The sequence below is a fragment of the Apteryx rowi genome, unplaced genomic scaffold (assembly GCF_003343035.1).
Source record: "Apteryx rowi isolate R43461 unplaced genomic scaffold, aptRow1 scaffold_65, whole genome shotgun sequence".
NCBI classification, from domain to species: Eukaryota; Metazoa; Chordata; class Aves; order Apterygiformes; family Apterygidae; genus Apteryx; species Apteryx rowi.
In genome coordinates this window covers 2705925-2715724 of record NW_020450927.1, presented here as the reverse complement: position 1 = coordinate 2715724, position 9800 = coordinate 2705925, and the positions used below count along the sequence as shown (strand labels likewise).

Genomic DNA, 9800 nt, shown 5'->3' with positions numbered 1-9800 from the left:
AAACATACAATGATCCTATGGAAATAAGCTTCAGTTTTCTCTGAAGCTGTGATGAAGAATTTAATTCCAGACTAGCCACCATACTGCTGATTTTTGACTAGAAATATAAACCAGTCCAGTATCAGTTCAAGATGAGAGTTCAGCAAGAACCATGTGCTTTCTCTGATAGAATGCCTTCTTGTACAAAGGAGAAAAAATTAAAAAAACACTCACCTTGGCTTTCTTGAGTTTCTTAACAGTTTCTTTCATCACCTCTTTGTAGTTTTTCAGTTCCTCTGGACTCTCTACAATTTTTGATTTCAGCTGCTCTTGTTCTTCTTTCAAAGCAGCCATCGTCACTTTGAGCTCATTCTAGTCAAAACAAACACTTTTGCTATTAGCAATCTAAGCAAAGAGTTGTGAGGCACAGTTTGTCAGAATTTTATGACTAGACAGGTTTTTCCCTGCTGTATCCCATTCCTCATTAGGAAATTTGCTTTAGAAACAAAAGTTACTCTAAATAGTGCCAACATCCACAAGCAAAACAATTAACAGCCTACTTTTCTCCCTGAACATGCTTACAGTGGTGCAGTACCAAGTTGCAAGAACAGTATTAACCAGCATTCCACAAAAAGCCTGCCAGCTAATACACATGGCTAGCAGCTCTCTCCTTCAGGACCCCTCTCTTAGGGCAACTCACAAAATCACTGGAGGGTTTCAAAGCCAGCTGTGGCATCCTAGTAGAAGAGCACCACACTTCCTGTGCAATTTCTCAAACTCCCGACTTCTCCTCCTATCAGGTCAGTGTATTTCCCCATTAGCCATTCTATATCTGTAACACAAGTCTGTAGCTTCCTAGAAGCTCAGGTTTGTTGCCCATTAACAGATCAGCCTCCTGAATAAGCACAGAGCTTTAAGCTGCAGAGACATGCATTTATAAAGTTCACAACAAAACAACCCACTGCAGAAAAGTTTCCATGGGAAAAGTGAAGCTGAAACAGTTTAAAAAGCTAAAAATCACCTCCTGAACTATCACATTACCTAGCTCCAAGAATAACCCGATCTTAAAGAGAGAAAAATGATCAGTTAGCTGAACTGGAATTTAAACTACAGCCTATATCAAGGTACACTTACCAGTTTTCGGGTCCTCTCTGCAATATCTGACTTTTTTTGCGAGATCACTTCTTGCAAAGCTGTCTAGTTAAAAAAAAAAAAAAAAAGCAACAAACTTAGAATAGAAGCATCTCTACAACTACCACCTCCTTTTCTCTTCTACTATAGATCTGTCTACAGAAGGGACGCTTGCCCTAGTATGGGTTAAGACTCTTTCGGGGAAGAGGCTACATTACACCAAGCTAATCTCCCAGACGCTAGCCACAATTAATGTGGCACACCTCATTGCTATTTAGATCTCACTGATGGTTTCTTTGGAGTGCCGCAACTAGCGGACAAAATAGCAGTCCATAAAAACTTAAAATACAGGGAGGGAGAACATTGTTGAAAAGCCACTGGGAGCACTAGGGATGCAGGCAGCAGTAGGTAACTTGAAACAGGGATGAGGTATGGCACCAACTTATGAAGGCTCTCTCCAGAGTGGGCAGGTAGAGCAGAAAACAAGAACAGAACCCCTAGCTCCCAAAAGCCAAACCAGCTACCTCTGTACCACGCTATCAGTTCCCTTCCCTGCAGTACCACACCAAAACCTGCTCAGCATGCTTCCATGTCATGCTTCACATCCCAGCTCCATCCCAACCAGCAAATGCTGGTACCATTTCCTTTCCTCTATTCTTATCACCCTGGCAGTTTGTTGCACACACTCACACAGGCACAACATTCTTTGACAGAGGCATTGTTTTTACTTTGAGAAGACCTACATTAATACACAAGGTCCCCAGTAATAAGTAGGTGAAACATGGTTAATATTAATAGTAGAGACACAGCTTAAAGTAACACCCAAAAAATACTAAGCAGGTGATTTTTTTCCCCTCTCTCTAAAGTGGCTGAAAAGGTTACCTATGAGACCTAGAGGAAAGCTGCCATTGCTGGAAAGTATCAGTCTTCCCTACCAACACCACCTTTGCTCTTTTTCTAGGGTATTTCCTTGGGCAACCCTTCTTAGGCCTCAGCTTATTTCCCAACATAGCTCACCCTCAGTTCTGATTTAATCCTTCAAATTCAATTGCAAGACAAAACAAAAATTTAACGGGGAAATAGACATATCATTTTTAACAATAAAACAGGTATCTCTAAATTCATCACAACAATGTATTTTAAAAAGAAAGAGCAGAATACCCTAAGTCTGATTCCAAGTATGTTTCACATTCCTTACAAGTAAACAAAGAGTTAGTGGTAGGGATTAAAAAGGATGTGGTGTTGTAATGACTTTTTTGTTTTAAATCAGAAAAGTCCTCTTTATTCTTCATAAGAATAGGGGGAGGGAGACAAAAAAAACAAGAAAAAAAACACACAGAAACAAGGAACATCCATGATCAGAAGCTATGGCAGCATTCCAGAGAAACACATAAAGAGATCATACTGTTTTCCGACGATAGTCGTGGTTTAGCAGTTGCTGCAATTCCTGAATGTCATCAGACAGCTGCCTGAACTCCGCTTGCTGTTCTACTGGAACAGTGCTAAGCAAAAAACAAAATAAAAAATAAAAATAAAAAAATCAAGATATTGGACAGTGAGGTCAGAGTATAGAGGATAAAACAATCACTCTAAAAAGAATTAATACTCAACAGCTTAGATGATCAGAGAAAGATGGTCTCAAATTAATAGCTTACATTGCTTGGTTTAGAAGATTTTGTAGCTAATTTAAGGAGCTATTTTAGACAGAGGTGGTACAAAAATAAAAGAGGGAATTGCAGATTTAAAAGATAATATCTAAGACAGACAAGCACAAAAGAACAACACTTCCACCAACTTATGTAGTGATTTGGATTTACAAAGTTTGCATAATAGTATTTGCCACAGAAACAGCTTATACTAGGGTAGACCTATAGCTAGCTGGAAAGCCTCCTGTCTAGCATATACCAAGAAAAGCTATCAAGGAAGAAACCCATTTTGTTTTGGAAGCAGTCTAGGAAAGTAACCATCTCTTCAACCGATTATCTATGAGCAAAACAAAACTTGTCAGCACAAAGACATGGACAGCAGCACTAAACAGCCCGAAACTGAGAAGAGGAAAAACATGCCTAATAATTAAGACAAATTTACCCCTCTGAGTTAAAACCTCCTACAGCTATGTAAGAGATATTGAGACATATCACTAAAATACCAAATCAGCCAAGAAAGTTCTACCAGTCTCCGAGATACAAAATACAGCATCCTCTCAAATCAACCATGCACTCCCAAAGTCATATTTCTATTTTCCGACAACAGCTCTTCTAGCCTAACACCAGAAGAGCCTGTGCTATAACAGAGTGCAACCCAACAGAAACAGCTTTCTACTTCCTGGCTTGCTTCCCCAGGAGGCTAAACAATAAAGTCAGTCAAGTGTCAAAGGAGAAGCTGAGTCTGCCCAAATTAAAGACTCCTAAACAGACTTTGAGAAATAGCCCTAAGTACAAAAATATTACTCTGCTTTCAGAACCAAGTTATAAAGCATGTGGGTGCACGTGGTGAGGAAGAGAAGCTAGACAATTTGAAAGAAAACCTTGAGGAAAGCAAGATATGTTTCACTGCCATTAAACAAAGTTAACTACTGTCTCAACTTATTGCCTCTACACAATTAGAGTCTGCCCTTCACAGCAAACTAGTCACACATGCAAAAACCCACACACATTACTGAAAGTAAGTATTTTTCTTCTAGTCCAAGAGGAACTTTTACTTTATCTGCAACAGATGGGGGGGGGGGAGAAAACACTTCTGAGCACTGGTTGGGCTGTCCAATAACTAGACCAAGTTTAGAGAAGTCTGTTGTTATCAGTCACTTCTGTCAAACCACACAGCTCAACTAGTCAGTTCCTAGTTAGACACCCCACACGTGCACTGTGAACAGGAGAGCTAGCCAAGGCAGTTAGTGCATCTCAGCTCCTGCTCCTCATACTCACTTCAGCTTCTCCAGCTTCATTGCTGCCTCTTGATTTGCTGTCTCTAGTTGTTGTAGTTTCTCCATAGCCGATTTCTGCAAATTAATTATGTGGAGATGTTTTTATCTTGGGGGAATATGGTTTACATCTTGGGTTCTCTCAGAGCTCTGCTAATCATGTATTTCACTTGAAATGCACCATCTCTATACCACTGAGATATTCAAAAAAGTAACTACTAGCAGTTTTAGATTCAGTCCAATGACTGTTACATTTGCCATTTCTCAGGATGATTCAAGGTGTCCAAATCTCCACTTCTCAGGTTCAACTATCAAACAAATTACTGGAAAAAACTCAGATGATACTACTTAAGTAGTATTTTGGCTATCATACCATATAGAAACCTTTACATCAACAAGCCCAGCTACTCTTTAGGTAGCCACATTTCTTTCCGGCAGGGAGCTGACATGGCCCAGAATTAAAAGAAAGTTCTAAACTAATAAGCTTCTCTCCTTAAGGGCATTTCAAAAAGTCTTCCTTAAAACTTTTACAGTAGCTGTGTTGGCTCATAACCTGTAATGTTGTAGTACAATAAGTTTTACCTATATTAAACTGGCACCTTCATACATTACGTGGCTACACTGAAGACTCCAACACGTTTTTTAAACAGGCAGTTAAAAAACACAACCTCTATGCTTTCAGACCTAGGTTAATATTAATTATATTTAAGCAAGTATCAGGAATAACATGGCATCTAATCTTACATAGTTCGACTGTAATTCCAAGTAGACTCCACGGCGCGATTCTCTGAAATGTATAAAGTTGAGAATGCCACTCAAGAAGCGAGCTGTCCTCTTTGCTTCTGAAATTGGAATTGCAAACAATCACTATTTTGGTCTCCACGTGCATTGCAATTGCTTAGAAGAAGTTGGGCAAAGCATAATTCAGAGAAGAGACAAAAATTACAAAAACAGGGTTTGTCTTCCTCTGCCTCCCCATCAGTAACAGGCAAAACTTTCACAAACTACACAAAAACTAGCACCAAGCTATGAACTTACACTGCCTTAATGATTCTATGCAATTTAACAAATAGAAATGGGCATCTAGGGGAAAGACTTAAAATGCAGGCTCATATTAAAATAAAAAAAACAGGGAGAAAGAGTATCAATCTGCGATAAAACTCTGAAGACAGAAAACCACTGTAACTATCAGGCTAATTGAAAATAGCTGCTTGAACTATGGGGACTCTCTGGCTCTATTCCAATCAAACTTTGAGGAAGATGATTAGAAAGGTCTCAAATGTCTTAGACAAGACAGACCCAGAAGTGAAAGAGTTCTTCAAAATAGCCTTTTCTAAGTTGTCTGTCATACCAGAATCACCACAGCTGGGAATTGGAAGGACAGAAGAGCAAATTTAAAAATTTAACTGTTTCCTACAGAGATATTTGCATAAGAAATTCATATAGAACTCCAGAGTTTTCAGGAAAATTTTCACTGCCATGTATTTTTACACCATTTCAGGAGCATCACAGTTTGATCTCCAGACTAGTAGTAGGATAGACTTGTAACATTCAGAACCCCACACACAAATAATTTAATTGAATTAGCCTACATAAGGAATAAGGTGAGGAACTGCTCATTTGAACCAGCTTGTCTAAAGGGCACAGCGAGGATCAGAAGAGTAGCTGGTAGCCAGGGACAGTTCTGAATACTAGACACCCATCTGACTCTGCCAAGTGAGGAAGAAAGCAGCCGGGATATCAAGTGACACCACCCCAATCCCCCCACGCCCCAATAGGACACAGAGGATCACAAGCACTTGCTTACTTGGGTTTATAACATCAGCAATTTGAAAATCATTAACACGGCACACCGGAAGAAAGCGCTCCCTGCAAGGAAACAAAACACAGACTTATCTGAAGTGACCATTACACAGTTTTGCACTATAGATGTTCACTGGTTCACTGAAAATAAATATTGTCCTCTTATCCCAGAGCCCAAGTACAATAAACACGTAACAACAAGAAATAGTCTCAGGAGACTAACGCAGTAGGACTGTGTGTACAGATTAGTGTTAAAAACTCTGTAGTCTTGCAGTATTTCACAGGGATAAACAAAATAGGCTTCTACAGAACAAGATTTCAGCTTAGTTAAGCTTCAGCAAACTCCTTCGCTTAACTGAGTCCATTCTCTCCTTACAACTGAAGAGAAGCTTAAAGTCAAACACTCACATCATTGCAACAAAGGTACCTAGAATTCAGAGAGCAAGTCCACATAACAGGTACTTAAGATCCCTTTTGGGGTATGATGGCGAACCTCTGGCCATTCAGAGTACAGCTACGTGCTCCAACTTGCCTCCTGCTCCCCCCAAACTAAGTCACTACTCCAGCCTCCTAGTCATCACAATAAAGCTAACACATTTATTTAGACAAGAGACAGCTGCCAAGAGTTTTATTCTATTACAACTTTGCTGCCTCTTGCTCATCTGCAAATTTTATTTTGCTCAGAACCAGAAAGCAGCGGAACCACCACCAGCTCAAAGGTGGAAAAAAGCCCCGTTACCTCTAAACTGAAACTTTAGAAGGAATAACAACTGAACAAACTCTTGTACTTACATGTGAATATACAAGTTACAAACAGGTAGAAAGCCTTCAAATATTTGTGGATACATTATTTCAACGTTGACAGGCATCTAAACAGTAAGGAGAGCAGAGTGAATATGTAAGCACGGCATACTTATAGGAAAATAGGTAGGTTTGTTTCTACAACATAAGATCATTCAGACAGATTAAATACACAAATGATGGTCTCCGCACCCCTGGGGAACACAAGTTAGTGAAGCTCCATCTGTGGGACATGGATCTTCTCTCTAGTAAACTCAAAGAATAAGGTACCACCCCACCTCACCCCCCCCCCCCCAAAAAAAAAACCCCACTCACATAGTCATCATAAAGTAGCAAAAATCCACCCTAGGAAGAAGTGTCCTAGGATTTTTTTCAGAGACTGCAAAATGAAGCCACTGGAAAAATCCTCCCTAGACAACACCATCTAGAAGCAAAAACTGCTCATTGATGTACATCCTGCATATTTCAACTTAAAATCTCTCCTTCTCAAAGCAAAGAAATGCAGTTAACTCTCAGGAGACAGTGTGCCATGGCAATAAAGGGTTTAATGCACACAAGCCATATTTCAGATTTCAACTAAAGTCTGAATACAAACACAAACCACTTTGCAATAGGAGTAATTCATCTCACCTCCAGAATATCATAAATACTAGTTATTTTTCTGTTGTCAAGCACATTAACTTGCTTGCACTCCATTTTTTGTGTGAACTGACTCACAGCTCTACTATAATAGAGGCTGAAGGCTGCTATCACTTCTACTAGCAGTATCACTTTTGGCTAGTCAAAATATAAAAAGACTACAATAAATAAAGCAGCAACATTACAGATTTTGGAATTCAATCTAAACCAATTGCTTTAATTTGTTTAAGATTGTGGATAACAACAGTCTCTGCATTACATGCCTGACAGCAAGAAGAAGAGTACCTACTATTTTAAATATTCCAAAATAGCAATGTCCAACTGCTTCATGAAGTATGCAGAAAGAGAACGCAGTGGTATATCGTCCCCTTTTCTAATGCCCAAAACTTCTTAAAACCTCATAATACAATATCCAAATTAATGTTACTGTGTGTGAATAACTGAGTTATCATGGGCACGTGTGATTTTGCCTTTCAATTCATCCAAAAATGGCATGAGACTACTATTTTTCCTGGCTTGCAGGAATTACTTTGTGTATAACTGAGACAGAAGATACATTAAGTATCACATCAGCACTGCATCAGTTTATCCAGGCCATCAACCACACTTCCCCTCAGATTCCACTCAGCAAATGGAGAGCTGGAGTTGACCAAACACTAAAAGCAGAATTCACTTCTATTCTAGACCAATCTAATGGTCTGTCTAAGCTGGCACCCTCTTCCCACCAGGGCCAAAGGCAGAGGCCTGGATAGGGCACGAAGGCAGAAGGAAGCCCTCCACCCCAGAAGAAACAAACCTAAAAAAGCAAAACAAAAAAGAAGTGAGTATATACTCAGCCCCTAACAGCTCAGAAACTTTCAAGGCCAGAAAGCATGTCTTTGGATTTAATTGTTCATGAAGGGTTTCCTCTTCCATAAGCTTGTCCAGCCTCTGCTAGAATTTAGGTACATTCCTGGCACCTGCCACACCTTGTAGTGAGGAGCTCCACAGCTTAAACACAAAAGGAGAGGGTTCTCCAAAGAGGGCTTGTTTACAGCCTATGGTGGTAGCAAGCTTCTCTTGATGCCCACCACTAGTTCTCATCTTAGAGAGGACAGTCTCCTCTCCTTGGGAGGGGGGGAAGAGGTAAATAAGAAACTCAGATTCAGCACACCCAAAAACCCACTCTTTCAAGAAGTGCCTTGAGCTGAAGCTAGCTTCCAGAACAACAGCAATAGTCAAAGCAGATTCCCAGATGCAGTCAGCAGCACCACAGCAACAGTCCACACACAGATTATACTCCCAGTTCAAAGAAACCTCCTCTAGTAAACAACCCACCACAATGACTGCACTACAACACTGCACGCACACTCCTGCCTACTTTAACAAAACAGTTGCTTCCCTGAACAGAGACAGTGCAGATCCCCGTGCCATACAGCAGCTCAAACACCCTGAGTTTTCTGCAATACAGGCAGGATTTCTAAGCTCCTGCTCATCCAGTTACCATACACAAAACAGCACACTACTTGCAGTGTACTACTGATCTCAGAACATACAAAAAAGGGCAATACTTTAACATTTAATTAGTAGGGCCAATATTTATTATTTACCTCACACATCCCATTATACCTGCCATTACACACATACCATGTAGAAATGCTCCAGGCGGATTCCATATACCTTCTGCAGGATTCTCATGAAAATCATGTGTAAAACTTCAGGCTGCAAGAGGAAGGACACACATTATATGTCTTCCAATATATTGTATATTATACAAGGCAGTAATGACTTCAGGCAGCTGTAGACCTAACTGCCATATCTGTGTCCTCTATTTCATTCTGTTCCTCCTCACTGAGCAGCTTTCAAACCAAGTGACACCAAAATATACCAAAGGTCACAGACACAGTAACTCCAATGCACAGTAATGTACTTTATCACACTATTAAAAGGAAAAAAAAACTATGAGTCAACAAGTTCTTCATCTACATCACTGTTTTGCGATAAGTACAAACCAGTCTCGCTGCTACAAAAATATCCTCCCACCCTGCCCCACATCAGCAACCACTTGGCCCTACCCAGGGCCAAGCTCCACCTTGAGCAGGCTCAAGCCCTTGCACAGCAGCACAGGCAATCTGACTAGGGCATCCATTCAGTCTTTAAGGCACTTTTTCTTCTCTTGAGATTGCTGCCAAGTCTGAGATCACAGTAATGCTCAGACCAACAGAAGACGGGGGGACACCGGGCAGGAACGCTTCTTGCAGGATCCATTTAAGAGCACTGGTCCATCACACGCTGTTGAAACTACGGCGCTGTACCAACCACAGGGGCTACTTTCAYCTAGCTCCCACAGAGCTGAGAGACAAGCAGAGGCCCTGTAACTTCACGTGCGCCCGTTCAGGCATCCATCCCCTTCCTAGGCAGGGCCGAGCAAGCTTCTCTCAAGGTCAACTGAAGAGAAGCTCTGCTGGCAGCCCTACGGCCCCGAGGAAATAAAGCGGCCCAGCAGGAGAGGAAGACTCAGCGCCCTACTTGAAACGTTTTGCCGCGG

The 9800-nt window shown here is 40.8% G+C and overlaps 1 protein-coding gene across 2 annotated transcripts in view; it reads right to left on the bottom strand.

The window, feature by feature from the left end:
* NUF2 (NUF2, NDC80 kinetochore complex component) overlaps positions 1 to 9800 on the bottom strand; it is a 16581-nt gene that overhangs the window by 6384 nt on the left and 397 nt on the right. The window contains exons 2-9 of one of the 2 annotated variants that reach the window (XM_026084682.1): positions 8900 to 8974; positions 6626 to 6702; positions 5838 to 5899; positions 4775 to 4872; positions 4035 to 4108; positions 2516 to 2612; positions 1114 to 1176; positions 214 to 351 (exon numbers count right to left, since the gene is read on the bottom strand). In XM_026084682.1, coding sequence (XP_025940467.1) covers positions 214 to 351; positions 1114 to 1176; positions 2516 to 2612; positions 4035 to 4108; positions 4775 to 4872; positions 5838 to 5899; positions 6626 to 6702; positions 8900 to 8974 — 684 coding nt within the window. Of the gene's footprint in view, positions 1 to 213; positions 352 to 1113; positions 1177 to 2515; positions 2613 to 4034; positions 4109 to 4774; positions 4873 to 5837; positions 5900 to 6625; positions 6703 to 7562; positions 7583 to 8899; positions 8975 to 9800 lie in introns of those variants that run through there. The other variant, XM_026084683.1, reaches the window with a different exon arrangement.